A 17,388-nucleotide genomic window follows, 5' to 3' on the forward strand; every position below is an offset into this window, starting at 1 on the left:
ATGAGGGCAACAAATGTATAGGTGTGCTTTACACAATTGATCTATATATTGTGATGAATTGTATGAGCCCCAATAAATTGATTAAAAAAAAAAAAGACTGCTTTATGAATGGGTGTGACTTAAGACACCACCCTTTGTTTTCCTTGGGGAGGTGTCAACTAAAAGACAAAAACCAAACTTCCACGAAACCCATCCTTTGCTGTAAAAGAGTCATCCAAGGACCCCTGGTGAGGGAGTGGTTGTGCGTGGGGCTGCTAACTGTAAGGGCAGTCCCTCCTCAGGAGAAAGATGGGGCATGCTCCCGTAAAGAGTTACAGTCTCAGAAGCCCGCAGCAGCAGCTCTATCCTGTCCTACAGGGTCACTATGAGTCAGCATCAACTTGAGGGCAGGGAGTAAGGTTATTTGGAGGGCACAGAGAGAAATCCAAGCACCTTTGGAAGAGCATGCCCAAGATCTCTGTCTGAAGTGGCTTGTGGAAGCCATGGAGCCCCAAAACCCCAGGGAGGATGGCACGGCGCATCTGAGACAAAGCAGGAGGAGCAGCACCATGATGATGGACTGGGAGGTAGAGGAACAGGCTGCCTTCCTGGCCCATGGAGGTAAAGGCCAAGGGGACCACATGCCTGAGGGGCTGAAGAACAGAGAGAGATTTAGGGGCTGGATGAGGAAGGGTGTTTCTGTGGACTAATAACTGTATCCTTTCTGTTTGCTGATCTTGACTCATGGTAACCTATTACATTTCCTAATTAGCGCCCTCAATTATTCACTTCCCTAATAACCATGAGTTCTATATAGCCAGTGCAACAAATTTTTGAGTCCAGCATTGAAGCAGAGTGCCATAGGAGGAACGGTTGGTGTTAAATTATATAAAGAAGGGAGGTGAAGGCACGCCTGACCCCTGCCTCCTGGCAATAGGGTAGCCCAAGCAGCTCAGCTCGGGCCCTCCTCTACTGCCATGTAGTGCATACCCTTGGATTCAAAATATAGAAAGAGATCTTACTTTTCCAAATATGTCACTGACAGCACATTGTTGTTTTGGTGTCATTGAGTCAAAAGTGAACAACAACATGAACAAACACTGTCTGGTCCTGGTCCATCCTCCTAATTCTGTTTAGCTCATGGTGGTAGCCGCTGTGTCAATCCGTTTCATTGAGGGTCTTTCTTGTTGTTCTTCCACTTTGCCAAGCACGGTATCCTTTTCCAAAAAAATGGCCTCTCCTGGCATGTCTAAAGTACGTAAGACAAAGTGTCATTCTCACTTTTAAGAAGAATGCTGACTATACTTCTTGCAAGACAGATTTGTTGGTTCTTTTGGCAGTCTGTAGTACCGTCAATATTCTTAAACAGCACCACATGCAAATGCATAGATTCTTCTTCCACCGTCCTTATTCAGTGCCCAACTTTCACATGCATGTGAGGCCTCTGAAAATAGCATGGTTTGGGTCAGGCACGTGCTAGTCCTCAAAGAAACATATTTGCTTTTCACCACTTTAAAGAACTCTGGTACAGATTCGCCCAATTTCTCTTGAGTGTTGCTTTAATGACCATTGATTGCGGATCCAAGTAAATATCTTTGACAACTTTGATCTCTGCTCCACTTACATATTGGGCTAGTTGCAAGGATTTGGGTCTGCTTTACAGGGAGTTGTAATCTATACTGAAGGCTGCAATCCTTGATCTTTGTCAGCAAGTGCTTCAAGTCCCCACTTTCAGCAAGCACGGTTGTGTCATCTGCAGATCACAGGTTGATAATAAGCCTCTTCCCGTCCTAAGGCTAACTTCTTCATAGGTTAGTTTTTCAGGTTATCTGTTCGGCACACCTATTGAGCAAGTATGGCAAGAGGATATAACCCAGATGTACTTCGTTCCCGATTTCCAGCCACGCATTCCCTTATTGTTTCTATGTTTGCCTTTTGATCCATATACAGATTCCACATGAGCACAATGGAGTGTTCTGGAATTTCCATTCTTCTCGATGCTATCCATAGTGTATTGGGATTTACATAGTCAAATACCTTTGCATAGTCAATACTAGAAATATCTTTCCTTGTGCTGTATTCTCTGATTGCAGCCATGATCCATTTGACATCTGCAATGACACCCTTTGATCCATGACATCTTCTGAATCCAGCTTGAATTTCTGGAAGCTCTTTGTTGATGTTTTATTGCAACTGTTGTTTATTAATATTCAGGAAAGAGTTCTTGAATTTGATTTTAATGATATTTTAAAGGAATAATCAATATTAAAAAGTTAGTTAAGTTGAAAATTCTTTGTCTCTCTTAATCTTAAGGTTTTTAATACTGATTACAAAAATCTCTACATTATATGCAAAATAAAACCATTTTTGAGTCATATTCACACACAATGTCTTCCATACTGAATTTTTCTTATTGTTTCACAATGTTGTTATTCAGCTTATTTTGAGGCAATCTCTCACTGGTAGTAACCCCATACATCTTATGACAAAATGCAAAATAATATGGCTTGGGGAACATTGATCTTAGTTTTCAGGAACTTCCATTAAGTTTTCAAGAACAACAACTAGCACATAGTGCATGGAGCATGTGAAGAGATAAATACTATCTATAAAAATTTAAAAATAAATTGAAATATTTGTTTCCTTCATTTCATCATTGCTTATTCTCTTATTTCTACATAAAATATCCCTTTGACCATGTCTGCCCCAAATTTTTTTCATCCTTCAAATCCTTGCTCAAATGTCACTTCCTCCATCAATATAATTAAAATCCTTTCCAGCTGGGAGAAATCTCTCCCTAAACTAAATAACCATAAACTAACCCAGGCTTTTCTGTTAATTTCATCTTGGACAATCCTAATGTCCACTTGACAATACAATTACATGGCTTATGGGCATGGTTTCTATTTGTTTCTAAATCACTGAAGTTTCTAAGTCTGGTTTTTGTTTTTGTATTATTAGTGTTTATTAAAAACTAGAATAGTGACTTCAACATAGAGGAGGGTCAGGAGTGTTTGCAGAATGAATGAATGAACAATGTATGGGCTGAAACATTTGAAGCAAACTTGTCTCTGGGAATGATCTAGTCTCCCAGTCTACATATAACCTCCACCCTGGGGGACAGACAACAGAAAAGTAGGTGAAGGGAGATGTTGGACAGTGTAAGAAATGTCAAAATAATAATTTATAAATTATCAAGGGTTCATGAGGGAGGGGTGAGCAGGGAGGGAGGGGAAAAATGATGAGCTGATGCCAGGGGCTTAGGTGGAGAGCAAATGTTTTGAGAACGATGAGGGCAATGAATGTACAAATGTGCTTTACACAATTGATGTGTGTATGGATTGTGATAAGAGTTGTATGAGCCCCTAATAAAATGATTTTTTCAAAAGCTGGTAAGTCTTTTAAGCAAGGTTGAAGATAGTGAAGCCAATTTCCTGAAACGAATCATAACCAAGAAAGAGTCTTGAATGTACTAGTCTGATCTAGAGAGCAAGATGAATCAAAGCAGTTTCCTCTGAAAACACCTGCAGAAACAGTTAGATTCAAGGCAGAGGGATCAGCTCAGAAAAGCTCATGGTAACTTTAGTTTTAAAAGATAATCTTGCAAGAACAGGAGAAACAGGATGATCACAGGATTTATTTTGAATAATTTCGAATATAGCTGAAAGCTGCATTGCTGAGACAAAGATGAGGAGATTTCTGCTGGAGGAATTATCTCCTGTCACAACTATGCACCTGCTCATTCTTCCAGGGCAGCAAAGGTTGTCCTATGAGAAGTCCTGAGAAAACTACCACATCTACACTCTGGCCCTGCCCTTGGCCCTTCAGCAGTGTAGCTCCCCAGCCCCCAACACATTTCAAAGACGTGCGATTTGACTTCATTGAGGGTGATGAAAGTGCTGTCTTGGTGCAGTGTGAATCAAAGAAAATAGAGTTATTGGAGGAAAGATTAGTGAGATGGAAAAACCATCTTCAGAAAAGTGTAGGCATAGATGGAGAATATGTTGAGAAAAAGCAGCTTCGTATTTTTGCTTAATAAGATTTCTATGAATTTTTAACAGTAATTTTTGATCATATACTTATTATGGGCTAAGGTATTTTCAATATCTTCATATGCATGTGAAAGTTGGATATTGAATGGAAGCATTTGAATTATGGTGTTGGTAAAGAACATTCAAAGTACTATGAATTACCGAAAGAATAAACAAAACTGTCTTGGAAGAATTTTAGTGAGAATATAACACATATAGGTGTGCTATAGTTTATATATATATGTGTATTATTTGAAATTAATAATTCATCATAAAACATATAGAAAAATGGAGCTCTGAAATAATTTCTTTGCATGAAACAACCTATTAGTGACTCTTGTTCATTCAACAAGGAGACAACATTGCTATTCCATTGCTATCATCATATGTCCATCAAATACTGTCAAGCATTAGGTCTTACATCAAAAGCCCAACAAGTAACTAAGAGGCACGTTGCATTTGAACTGCTGCATGCAATTGAAATCCTCATCATGAGAGATATTAATTAAGACCTCACAGGGCAAATCCTACTTCTCTTGTAAATTGACAGAGTTGGCTCCAACTCATAAGAATCTTTTGTATAAATGAATGTCAGAACGGACATCACCTAGACTTACTTCAGTTTTCTGTGATCACTGGCATGGTCAAGTCTATTTTTTGATGAGTGGGGAGTGCCTTCCAATTAGGTGGACTACTTGTCAGCATTATATGAGCCAATAATCTCTTGTTATCCACCGAAGGCAAAGATAATTGCGTAATTTTCAATGTAGATCCTAAGTCTTTCTTCTTTGTCTCATTTAGTCTGGAAGCTTCACTAAAACCTATGCACCATGGGCGACCTGACTTGAATGTGAAATTCTGGTAGCATAATCTCCAGTGTTATAGTAACATGCACGCCACCACATGTAAGAAACGGACAGATGGCTGGAAGCATTCTTTCCTAGAACTCAGGTTCTAGTGCCAGCTATTAGTGCTTCTGAGACAAAAGATTTGCCCCTGGACCAAATATGATGAAGCCATAATCCTAGAAGAATTAGTGTCTTCCTTGGCTTTTGCCCGGCCACGGAGCTGGCGCATCGTGGCTACCTAACATCAGGGATACGATTCTGTTTAGTATGCTTTGTTAATACCATGGTCTTGATGGAGTCTTCTTGGGAAAGAGGCCTAGAGCATACTGATACACGTGGCGAACGATTGGCTCTGGTAGCTAGTCTCAGTCCATGACACTTCTCTCAATCTGTTCTTTTATTTCATTTGCTAATGAAACTGAAAACAATGACTCCTTTTGAACACAGAAACCCTGCCATTCTCATTTTCTTGTAATCGTTTATGTTTTCTACTCCTCGGGATTCCCAGCAAACAGATATCCACATGTGAAAACTCTAACCATCCTTCAAAGCCCAATCCAATTTTTTTAGAGATGTGCACTCCCTTTTCCTAAAACTCAAAAGATGAAAACAGAAAAATCTTTGAGGTTTCTTGTTTAACCCTATTTTTTGGCAGAGCTGTTTTGAGGCAGAGACTGTATCTTGATCATATCTCTATGTCTGATAAGGAGCCCTAAAGAGCAAGCAGTTCATTGTAAGATTTTTTAAAAACATATTCTTAAAAACAAGGCATATTCTTCTGAGGTCTCTTCCTACAAAGGCTTACATCAACAGCACAAACTTGATTAACCAAAAGTATATTTCAGTGACTTTTGAGAAAGATTATAAGGAGGACGTATTTTCCTTGCATCCTCTCTCCCACTGAAATCAGTGTAACAGGATGAATGAATTACATCTTTTTAATTGGCTTAAAGAAATTGAAAGCTGAAAGATAGTGGACAATTCTGGGACAATATTTTGTGTGTGTGTGTTGGGAGGGGGGATCTGATCCTTGAAGGTTAAGCAGAATTGTAAAGACAAAAATGTATCAAAAATAAAACAACAACAAAAACATTGGGTCAAACTATTCACTTGAGCTTTGAGCCATCCATCTTGTGGGATAATGAAAGAAAACCTCCCTGTGTTCTTATAAAGGAATGTGGGATAACTAATAATAAGCTTGTTCTCTTTCTTTAAATGTAAGGGACTATTAAAAAATGGCTTAGTTTGATGAAGATCTTAAGTGAAAAATAAAGAGGAAAGAAAAATACCTCAGAAGTTATAGCACGCTACAGTCCTCCTAACGATTTACACCTCGTGCCAACAGAACCTGAAAATGATCAGCTGCTAACTTATTCTGAAGTACTCCCTCACTGAGACATTTAGATTCCTTAAGGTAAATGAAAACAAAACAAAAATGTAGGACATATTTCCCTGAGATCTTAGAGAACTCTTATAATAATATTTCATAAAATAACAATTAGCACACAGTAAAAAATAATCACAGTCAAGGAAACAAAGGAGCATGAGTAAAAATCAACAGAAACAAACCAACCTAGATTTTAGATTTTTTATACACAGAATTAAAAATCTTGAAGCCTTTTGAATATTTCTATGTTTCAAAAAATAAACTAGAAAGCATCTGTGGACAAAAAATATCACAAATCATCAAAAAAACCATGCTGCTGTCTAGCCAATTCTGACTCAGAACTCATAGTTTCCTTTGTTAACAGAGTAGAACAACTACATATGTTTTTCTTGTCTGTGGTGGTTTTGTGGTTACACATTGGCTGCAGTCTGAATGGTCAGCATTTCGAAACCACTAGCTGCTCAGCGGGAGAAACGACTGGGCTTTCTCCTCCCAGAAACTGTTTTGGTCTCAGAAGCCCACAGGGGTCGCTATGAGACAGCATTGACTCCAGGGAAGTGAGTTTAATCTCCGGAGAGGCATATTGCCAGGCCTTTCTTTCATGGGGCAAAGGGTTAGGGTCCAATCACGAACCTCAGGTTGAGGAAATTGCATGAAATAGTCAGAAAATCAGCTATTTCTAGTGCAGCTCAGAAAGACAAGAAAAGTGGGGGGGGATAGAATAATAAGATATAAATTAGAGTAAGAAATTTTAGATAGGTTTGCTGGAAGCTCAGAAGAAAATATGAGAATGTAAAAGAGGTGACATATAAAGAAATAATAAAAAGAAATACTTAAACTATTGATCTAAACCCAAATCAACCCTGCTGCTATCTAGTCAACTCTAATTTACAGTGAATCTATATAGAATTTCCCAGACTCTGTGTGTGTGTGTGTGTGTGTGTGTGTATACAAGGAGTTTCAAAAAGTTCATGAAATTTTTATATTATCTTTTCATTCCATTTTCCCACAAATTTTGTGAGGCCCCTTGAGACTAGGAGTAAATGGAAAAATGATCCTTCCTGAAACATCCAAGATGAAGGTAAAAAGAAAAACACTTGACATTACTGAGACAATTCAAGACAAATTTGACTCTTCTTAAAAAGATAAATACTATCAGGTAATTTCTTTTGGAAAAATATTAAATTCTCACCCAGACATAGCATGCACATTGGAAAAAGTATCTGTAGACATGGACTTCAGAGATTCAGTTCAAATGCAGCCCTCTAAGGACAAGGTAGAACTGCCCCTGTGGGTTTCTGAGAGACTCTTCAGGGGACTAGAGAGCCCAGTCTTACTCCCACGGAGCAGCTGGTGGTTTCAAACTGCTGACCTTGCAGATTGCAGGTCAGCGTGTAACCACTGTGCCACCAGGGCTCCTTATTACTATGCATGTTCTACATATTTTAATAAAGTCTACTTCAATGGGGTATAGTAATAATTTTATGACTGCTGTGCCTTTTTGTTTAATTAACTAATTTTCCTTCTTCTCTTAGCAGAGTTCACTGCCCCCATTCTGCAGATGAGGGTCCTGGAGCTCAAGCATTTCACACAACTTTGCCATCCAGTCAATGACCAACTGGAACGAAGTTCCCTCTGGTCAGACTTCAAAGTCCTGTTCTTAGCTACTTTGTCTGAAGCATTAACCGTCAAAGATCTTCTGTGTAAGATGCCATTTACTCTTCTTAAACCACATTGTGCGCTCACTCAGGAAGTTTCTACCAACCCTGTAAAGGAAAGGATGGACATTTCCCCAGAAGCACAAGGAACAGCACCAGGGACATGTGTTAGAGGGTACAAGGGAAATTCAGAAACCTGAGCACATATCTCCTTCAAAATAAAACCACAGCATCTTTAATCAAGGCCCGGCAGTCATTGTATCGTTTCTCTGAAACTGGAATTGGTAAATGTGGGCTATCCCACTAGGCCTTTAATGCTTGGTTAGAAATAAATCCAAGTAGCTGACTAACAAGACAATTCATGCAGTACAAACATGAAACTCTAATTCTCTTCCTCTTTACCACAAAATACGTTTTCCCTGAATTCACTTTAAGGCAATGAGGGCCTGGGAGAAACCACAAGTAATAATCTGAGGCTGCCAATACATTTTAACCGGTTTCTTCTAAAAGTAAAATCCACAGTCAACTTTCAACCATTTCTAAGGTGGATCCGTTGCATGTCTTGAGCGAGTGTACTTGGAAAGCTTGCCTGCAAGCCAAATGGAGCTTTTCCTCACCTGGATAAAATTAAGCATCTGATAATTACATCTCCTGCTTCGAGGAGATTAGAATAATAAAATAAAAATAAACTAAACGCTTTCATTTGGAATTTAATCTCTCCCATCATCCCAGCACATTCATGGAAACTCTGCTCCAATGGAATTCATCTCACTCAGCTGGACAAAGATCTTCTCAGCAGCAAAACTCAGCAACACAAGGCACTCCCCCATTTCCCAGTTCTCCCCTCAGAACTCACTCAAAGGGAAGACAATGGGGCCTGCTAGAGGATGGCAGTGGCTTTGTAGCTTGCCCTTAGGGATATTTTATTTATTTTTTAAAAAGATTATCGCAACCCGACTGTAGCCAGAAAATAAAACCAAAACAAAATCCTGAAACTAGTTTCTGAGGCAGTTTCAATTAAAAGTCCAAAGAACTGGGATATATTTTTAATTTATTCATAACTTGTAATTGGTTTATAGATTGGACCACACTGAGAATCCAAAATCAGCAAGCCACTTGGGGATAAAGGCTCTTGTGATTTTTCAGGAGCAAGCCAAATGCCACCTTTGTTCTTCCTGAAATCTCCTTCTTTAAAAAACATCTCCTGGCAAATGATTTTCTATTTTCTATTTAAAGAGGATTACATAGCAAATACAACTAGTGGCTGGAGAGCAAAGAACTTTCCCTCGTCTTATTACCTGCCAAATATGAATGAGTTCGTTATGGTTAACTCCAGCCAGCAGCCCCTTTCCTGCCACCCATCAGGCCGATGGGATATGGCAGCTTTGGCCCTGCCCCGAGCCCTTCCTAATCAGGAGGCTGCCAGACCTGCCGCCTGTCCACTGTCTCCTACATTGCGTGGCAGCTCTGGTATCTGGGCAGCAAAGTTTTGAGCTTGAATTACCCCAGCAACTAGCTTGACTTGTTTCTACTAAGTGTCGCTGTCAAATTTCTGTAGGCATATGCAAGGCCCTCCTGCAGGTGCAATGAAAAATCTCTAAAAATTTCACTTTGTAATAACGACGTTAGTTCTATTAGCTGGAGTCATGAGAACTGTTCAAAAAGGTTAGCAGAATGTGGTGAATGTCACAGTTAGACTCAGATAAAAAAATCACTCTGTTAACTTGGAGTGTTTCCTCATTGGTAACACCCTATATTAAGGTACCATTTATAAAGAGTTTATTATTATTTATTTATGTGTGAAGCACTTTATAGCATACTAGATAGCAACTTAAATTCATGTATTAAAGATGCATATACATGGTTTACGACGATTTACGTCTTATAATATTCTTTAAAACAGCTTCCCATAGCATTATCCTGTAAGCATTTATTACTAATGCATTTTATAACAGATTTTATAATACATTATTTGAGCAAGTCGCTGCATTTAGTGATCATTTCATAAATAAGAATAAAGCATTTATAAATGGCACCTTAATTTAAAATGTTACCTTCCCATTACTAGATAGCTGCTCACCATTCATCTCATTTTGTGATTATTCTCCAAATGCACCACTTAATAAAAGAGGCACTAAGTTCTATTTTCCCTTTATCTGATTAAAAGTTTATTGAGTCATTTCCTCTATCTGCTCTCAGAGTTGCTTACTTGGTGGATTTAGGGTGGTTTCTGATGAAAAAAAACCTTTAATTCAACAATCTTTCTGTAAACATGATAAGGAATAGGAAAGCACCTACCATATTAGACAGAGCCTGTTGCTTGGATTCTTTGTAAAATTCGATTTTTCCACTAGAAAGAACAATCCAAGAAGTAGCCCAGTTTTTCCTTAAGAAGGAAGAAGAAAAGGTATCAGCTGAGGAAAGCATTCAACTATTTAAGGCCTGCAACATTTGGAAGGCAGAGGGACCCTCTTCGTTAGTGTTAACTGGCTTTCTGTGAGTCTTTATTAGAATTTAGACATGGTCCAAAATCAACTACTTAAAATTATGTGTTTGCAAATCCACAGCACCAGTAAAGAATCTATGTTCTTAAGTTAAAATAACAAAGTGAAATCCTAATCCAAGGCGCTTCCTCCTTTGTTAACTTCCACTCATTGGTTTGGAATATTCAAGTCTATAACGTCACTGCGCAATTCAAAATATTTTTATAGAGGTAAATTTTACTAGATATCAAAAAAGTGCACATGAAAACAATAAAATGCGTTTTGTCCATCAAAATTTTATGAAGTAAAAGGAGTGATTATAATTAGAGTTAATGAGAGTGGAGAAATGGATTCCCTCAGGCACCACTGATGAACGTGTTAGCTGGTACATTCTTTTTTGGAGTATCATTTGACAATATATTTTTACCAAAAAAATTTAATAATGCATATACCCTTGGATGGCACAGGTCCATTCCTATAAATTTAAATTTAGCCCACAAAAAAAATCTCAAAAACTGGTAAGGCCACAATCACAAAAAAGGAATTGACCATTAATTCTAGCATTAAACCTAAAATCTGAAAATATGAGAGAATGGTTAAATAAATTGCATATTATACATTCATAAGATGACATGAGGAAACATATGCTGTGGAGCATTTTAATGCAGACATAACACAATATGCAGTATGGAACAGTGAGCGGTGCTATTTACCTGGGCCAGTCCTCGCCCACCCCTTTCCCTTCTGATAATCAATTTCTATTTAACAAAGTACAAGCATTACTTCCTGAAATGTGCCTTCTATGACTCATTATCAATTCAAAAGTATACATGGTAAACAATTCATCTTTATATCCCTTATTTAAAAACAGGGTCTCAAATGATGAATTTTGTCATTGTAGATGTCTTCCTAATGATATACTGCCTATGTATTGGGCTGCTAAGCAGTTCAAAAGCACCAGCTACTCATTTGGGAGATGAGACTTTGAACTCCCATAAAGAGTTCCAGTCTTAGAAACCCATACGAGGGACAAATTGAATCCGTCCTAATGGTTGCTATTAGTCAGAATTGACCCAATGGCAGTGAGTTTATTGTTTCGTTTGTTTGAGTTCAGTGTCTTGGACTGAGTATACAGTAACTTACATATTTTTTGAGTCAATAATTTAAGTTAGGAATTGGAGGCCTTCCTCCAATCCCAATACTACGTTCTTGGTCCTATAAGCCAGCTTTTTGGATTATTTGCTCAGGATACCAATAGGACAAGTGTGGTGAGAGAACACAACTCTGAGATACACTTCCTGATTTTAAATCAGGCAGTATTCCCTTGTTCTGTTGACACACTGCCTCTTGATCTACACACGTCCTTTATGGCACAATGAAGTGTTCTTGAATTCCCACTCTTCCCAAAGGTGTCTGTCATTTATTATGGTCCACACAGTCAAATGCTAGTCAATACAACATATGTAAACATCTTTCTGGTATTCTCAGCTTTGAGCCAATACCCATCGGATGTCAGCAATGATATCCCTTGTCCTCTTCTGACTCTGGTCTGGACTTCTGGAAGTTCCCAAAGCACTGAGGTAACCATTATTATATGATCTTCACAAATATTTCACTTGTATGCAACAACAATGATGTTGTTCGGCAGTTTGAGCATTCTGTTGGGTCACCTTCCTTTGGAATGAGCACAAGTATGGATCCCTACCAGTCAGTTGGCAAAATAGCTGTCTTCAAAATTTATTGATATGAGCAAGTGATTATTTCCAGTGCTTCACCAACTCCCTGAAACATCTCAATTTGCATTTCATTAATTCCCAGAGCCTTGTTTTTGGCCAGTGCATTCAGTGATGCTTGAACTTCTTCCTTCAGCACCGTTGGTTCTTGCCCATATGCTACCTCCTGAAATGGTGGACTGTCGGCTAGTTTTTTTTGGTACAGTGACTCTATGTATTCTTTCCATCATCATTCGATACTTCCTGCATCATTCAATCTTTTTGTCTATAAAATCTTTCAGAATTGTAATTCAAGGCTTAATATTTTCTTGAGTTCTTTCAATTTCAGTTATGCTGAGCATGTTCCTCCCTCTTGCTTTTCTAACTCTAGGCTTTATACATTTCAGTATCATATCTGGCTTTTTCTTCTCAAGTTGCCCTTTGACATTTTCTGTTTATTTTACTTTTTAAAAAAATTTATTTATATGGTCCCTTAATCGTCATGTGATACAATTCTATAATTCAATCATATCATAAGAGTTATAAAATCATCACAATCAATTCTAGAACATTTTCTTTCTCAGGATATTGTTATTCATGAAATTATTTTTTTAATTGTGGCAAAAATATTCACAACAAAACATTCTCTAATTCAACAATGTCTTTGGGTATAATTCAGTGCCATTGATTATACTCCTCGTGTTGTACAGCCATTATTGATATCCCCATCACTGTCACCATAAACTCAATGCCCCAAAGCAAAAATTCTTCCTCCTTCGTCAATGGTAACCATAAGTCAAGCTCGGTTTCTTTCTTTTTTCTTTAGTAGTTTTCTTAATATAGTATTCCCATACCATACATTTCTATAGTTAAATCGCATTTTAAAGGGTTGTATATACATCATCACAATCAGTTCTAATGCTCCCCAACCATACCACATTCATTGTTTGCTCCCCAAATCCCCTCCCCCTCCCCACCCGCCACCCCTCCCCCCACGTCCATCATACACCATTGCATCAATGATTGTCTCTAGGCGTCCACTCTTTGTGCTTCACAGACTGGGAAAGCCAACAGAAACAATAAAAGCAAAACAACGCGGAAAGAAGAAAATAATAAACATAGAACACCTTTGAAATTTTCTATTCAGCTCTTTGACTTCATGATTTCTTCCATTTGCTTTAGCCACTCTATGATTACGTTTCAAAGTCTCTTCTGACATCCACTTTGATCTTTTACTTCTTTCCTTCCTGTCTTTTGAGCGACCTTTTGCTTTCTTCATGAGTGATGGTCTTGATGTCCTCCCACATCTATCTGGTTTTCTGTCCTTTGTTCATTTCCATGCATCAAATCGGTTCTTCGGCTATTTTCTACATTCAAGTGGGATAGATTCAAGGTCATAGTTTTGCACGCATGGACTTGTTTCCATGTTCTTCATCATTATCCTGACCTGCATATCAACATTGGATGGTCTGTCCACAGGCAGCCCCTGGTCCAGTTTTAGATGCTGGTATTGAGATTCTCCGTTGTGTCTTCCCACAGACATAGTCAATTTGATTTCTGTGTATTTCCTCAGTGGAAATTCATGTGTATTCCTCAGGGGAAATTCTGTGTTATTGCAAAAAGGTGTGGACTATGAACAAGTACTTGGTTTTGCAAATTCTATTATGTGATCTCCAACTTCATTTTTTATCACTAAGACCATATTTTCCAACTATTGCTCCTTCCTCCTCTTTGTTTCCAAATTTTGCATTCAAATCCCCAATAATTATCAATACATCTTGATTGCATGTTTGAGAAATTTCCAACTGAAGTTGTTGGTAGATTTCTTCAATTCCTTAAAAAGTATGCATGTTTTCATGTCACAGAGAGAAAACTTGTTTCTCTTAAAAGCATTAAGGAGATTAACATGCATATGTCTCTCCCCATCCATTGTGCCATATTGTTCCAGTTTGCAAACTAGAGGGTCAGTGGAAAAGAGAGAGAGATCCTCAATTAGATGAGTTAACCGTTGCTAATACAATGGTCTCAAACACAGCAGTCATTGGGAAGGTGTCGCAGGCCTGGGCAGTGTTTCATCCTGCAGCACACGAGCGCCTAAGGAGCAGGGTCTGCCTCGCTGGCTCTAACAAGAGCACCGCTCATTTCAAGAGTTGAACTCAGTTAATAAAAGCGGGGAAAATCGTTTACAACAAAGGCTTTATCCAGGTCAATAGAAAACTACTCAAGATATGTTAGGAATTACCATTTAAGATCCCTCTGTAATTCTTTCCACTTGAAGCTTAGAATCTCGCTTCTCAATGGAAAGGACAGCCTTGATTCAATAAGCTTAATATTTACAAAAAGAATTAGGTTGCTCTGACACGCCTGAAGTGTTCTCAGTGATGTGCCATCATTTTAAAAAGATCCACAGCAAGCAGAATGAGTGTTTTTTCCAATAAAAAAATTATGAATAGTCTGTTCTTGGACCTGTTTAATCTTCAATTGCAGAATCACTTCTCCAGTCAAATGGTGAAGATTGAAAAAATAAAATAAGAAGAAACCTGCATAAGAGTTTTTTACCCTTTGCCTTTGGACCCATTTCTCCTGCTTTGGATACCAGTAGAAATAAAGTGGAATCAAGTATGGTATCTTTCATTAGTTCATAGGCTTAAACGAGGTCAAATGGAGAAACTCAGACAACATTGGAAGGACTGCTGGATTGGACTGGGTGTTTGTCCCTCACCATCCTTTATTTTGCTGGCACATGGTTATTTTGCTGGAACCACCTCAGTTGTAGAACCTGGTTTAACCTGCCTGTTATAGTTCCCAATAAATCGTTAATCTTCTGGCAGGGATATCCCGTACTTTTTTCTTTTCTTTTATTTCTTTTTGCTTCTTCTCTATAGTAAGGCTTGGTTTTGATTTGAATCTGCTTCAGATGTTGATCGTTTATAGAACTTGTTGGCATAACGCTCTCTTTTCTTAAACTTGGAACTGAAATTGGTTAGAATTGAAGTTGCATGAAATTCAATTATCTCATGGTACTCTATCAGGACTTTGAACTTCTATGAACTGTTCTTGGTTAGGTGAAATCAGATGAGTGGGCTATCGAGGGTAGGTGCGTCAGGTCTTGGGCACATTTTATATGAATTGGTCTTGAATTTATAGACTATTAATCTCTCTTGTATTAGATTATTAGTGAATTGTTTCCAGGGTTGGAATTCTACCATTTTAAAAGAATCTTATTTCAGAATAAAGAATGAAATGCTGCTTTAAGATGCCTTTGCGTTGTTTCGGTTGTTCCTGTGATCTCTGTTAATGAACAATAGCATAGACTATTTTTAGTGTCTAGAGTAAGTTTGAGATTTCCGTGGGCGGTACACATGGTTTCCTCTCAGCTTCCAACCTAAAGGTTGTTGGTGTGAACCCTGTCGTCTGTAATGCAGAAGTTAGGCCTGGCCATCTGCTTCCATTAAGATTCTAGTCAAAGAACCCTTTGGAGCCAACTCTACACAGAAACAGATGGAGTTGCCATGAGTCAGAATGAACGTGACAGCAACTAATAGCACAGAGGAGTAAGTCTGAGTACCTAGCTTCAGTTTACCTATGGGAAAGAAAAGATAAGATGAAAGTCGTATTGTCTCCATGTAGTAAAATAGAAAACTAAGAATTTAAGTAACTTGCTCTGAATTACTCCTTCTGAAATGTGACCATTTTCCTTACTAGATCTGTCCAGTCCACTACCTATTCTGATGTCTTTTGGCCCACTGTGATACTCCCAAGTTCTTAGGGCAAGCAACGAGCAGTGTTCTCATGGTGTTACTTAAACAACTAAGACCACTTGCAAGGCATTTTCAGCTAGGGAGAGAGTTGTAAAAGGGAAGGGTTGATTGGCAAGGCTTTGCTCTGCCTTGAACTTTGAATGATTTCCATAGGCCACTAAGTCATTATAAGAATCGTCCTCCAATAAACCGAGTGACCCCTCAGGAAAGGGGACCTCACGTAAGTTTAGAGGGCATGGTAAGGACAGGTGAGCCTGCTAGTTTGGGGGGAAACTTTAAAAATATGATTTATGATATAGTTTTTAAAGTAGAAAAACTTTCTATCTCAACTTCCCCCAAAATGGTGATATCTTTTTAATCCTGTTAGAGATTTCTAACATTTCCAGTATTTAGTGTAGAGCTCATTAAATTGCTTGATTCAATGATTATATGGGTTTAAAACTTCAGAAGTGGTCATGTGACTGCTACATATAAAAATCAAGCAAGAGATTGATGTCCGTTATTCAGTGCAGAAAACAAAATATTTGAAAGCTCATTACTGCTTTGTGTTGTTCTTATGCACTAACAAGGAACCACTTACCACATGCATTTCTTTGCTTTGTTCGCAATTCCTGAGTGGTTGTGGTCAATAGATTTTATGTCAACTTAAATTCATATAAAAGTGGAGGCAGCCCTGGTGGTGTCGTGGTGACCACAAGGTCAGCAGTTTGAAACCACCAGCTGCTCCAAGGGAGAAAGATGAGGCTTTTTACTCTCACAAAAAATTAACTGCCTCAGAAACCTATGGGGGCCGTTCTACCCTGTCCTAGAAGGTTGCTGGGAGTCAGAATAAACGTGGTTACAGTGAGTTTGGTAGGGGTGGAGGTCAACCTACCCAATCTATCCACAGCCTGATGAAGCCTTTGGGGCAATTATGGCCTTTTTGATAAGAGAGGCACTGAGATTTCCTCCCCTCTCTTTCCACCCTTTCTTGTCTTGATGGGTGGGTCTCTGTGCCTACCTCCAGGGGTGGCCACATGTGAGCTGCCCAGTCCTGAGAACTGTTGGCACTGGCCATGTTTCCATTTACCTCAGAGCCACAAGAATCTACCCCCACTAGCCTGTGATCTTCCCGCACCCTGCGTCACCTTTCTATGACATCAGCCTGCAACACTGTGAGGCTGGAGAGGGCTCCGGCTGGCACCGAACTCATGGACTGCAGGCGGAATGGGCTGCGATGCCTTCTTGATTTAAGATCACCTCTTGATGTAAAACTCTTTCTTATACACCTATGAATGTAACTGGTTTTATTGTTCTTAAACAACCTAGCCTAAGAGAGTGATCATATATGTCATTCCTAGCCTTTTTTTTTTTTTTTTAAACTATTAATTCTGATTTAGAATGTTTTGGGGTTTTTTTGTTTTTTTTTTTAGATTCTTGATTTTTTTTTAATTAATCAATTTATTGGGGCTCATACAATTCATCACAATACATAGATCAATTGTGTAAAGCACATCTATACATTTGTTGCCCTCATCATTCCCAAAATT

At 38.6% G+C, this 17,388-nt stretch overlaps 1 protein-coding gene across 3 annotated transcripts in view; it reads right to left on the reverse strand.

The window, feature by feature from the left end:
• The window catches only part of ARHGAP15 (Rho GTPase activating protein 15), an 806,341-nt gene that overhangs the window by 650,472 nt on the left and 138,481 nt on the right, over positions 1-17,388 (reverse strand). For all 3 annotated transcript variants that reach the window (XM_004703839.3, XM_045299417.1, XM_045299427.1), the window contains one exon: positions 10,202-10,289. In XM_004703839.3, the coding sequence (XP_004703896.1) occupies positions 10,202-10,289 (88 nt within the window). The remainder of the gene's footprint in view (positions 1-10,201; positions 10,290-17,388) is intronic.

This window comes from Echinops telfairi, unplaced genomic scaffold (genome assembly GCF_000313985.2).
Source record: "Echinops telfairi isolate 266 unplaced genomic scaffold, ASM31398v2 ScPeMD7_4;HRSCAF=17, whole genome shotgun sequence".
NCBI classification, from domain to species: Eukaryota; Metazoa; Chordata; class Mammalia; order Afrosoricida; family Tenrecidae; genus Echinops; species Echinops telfairi.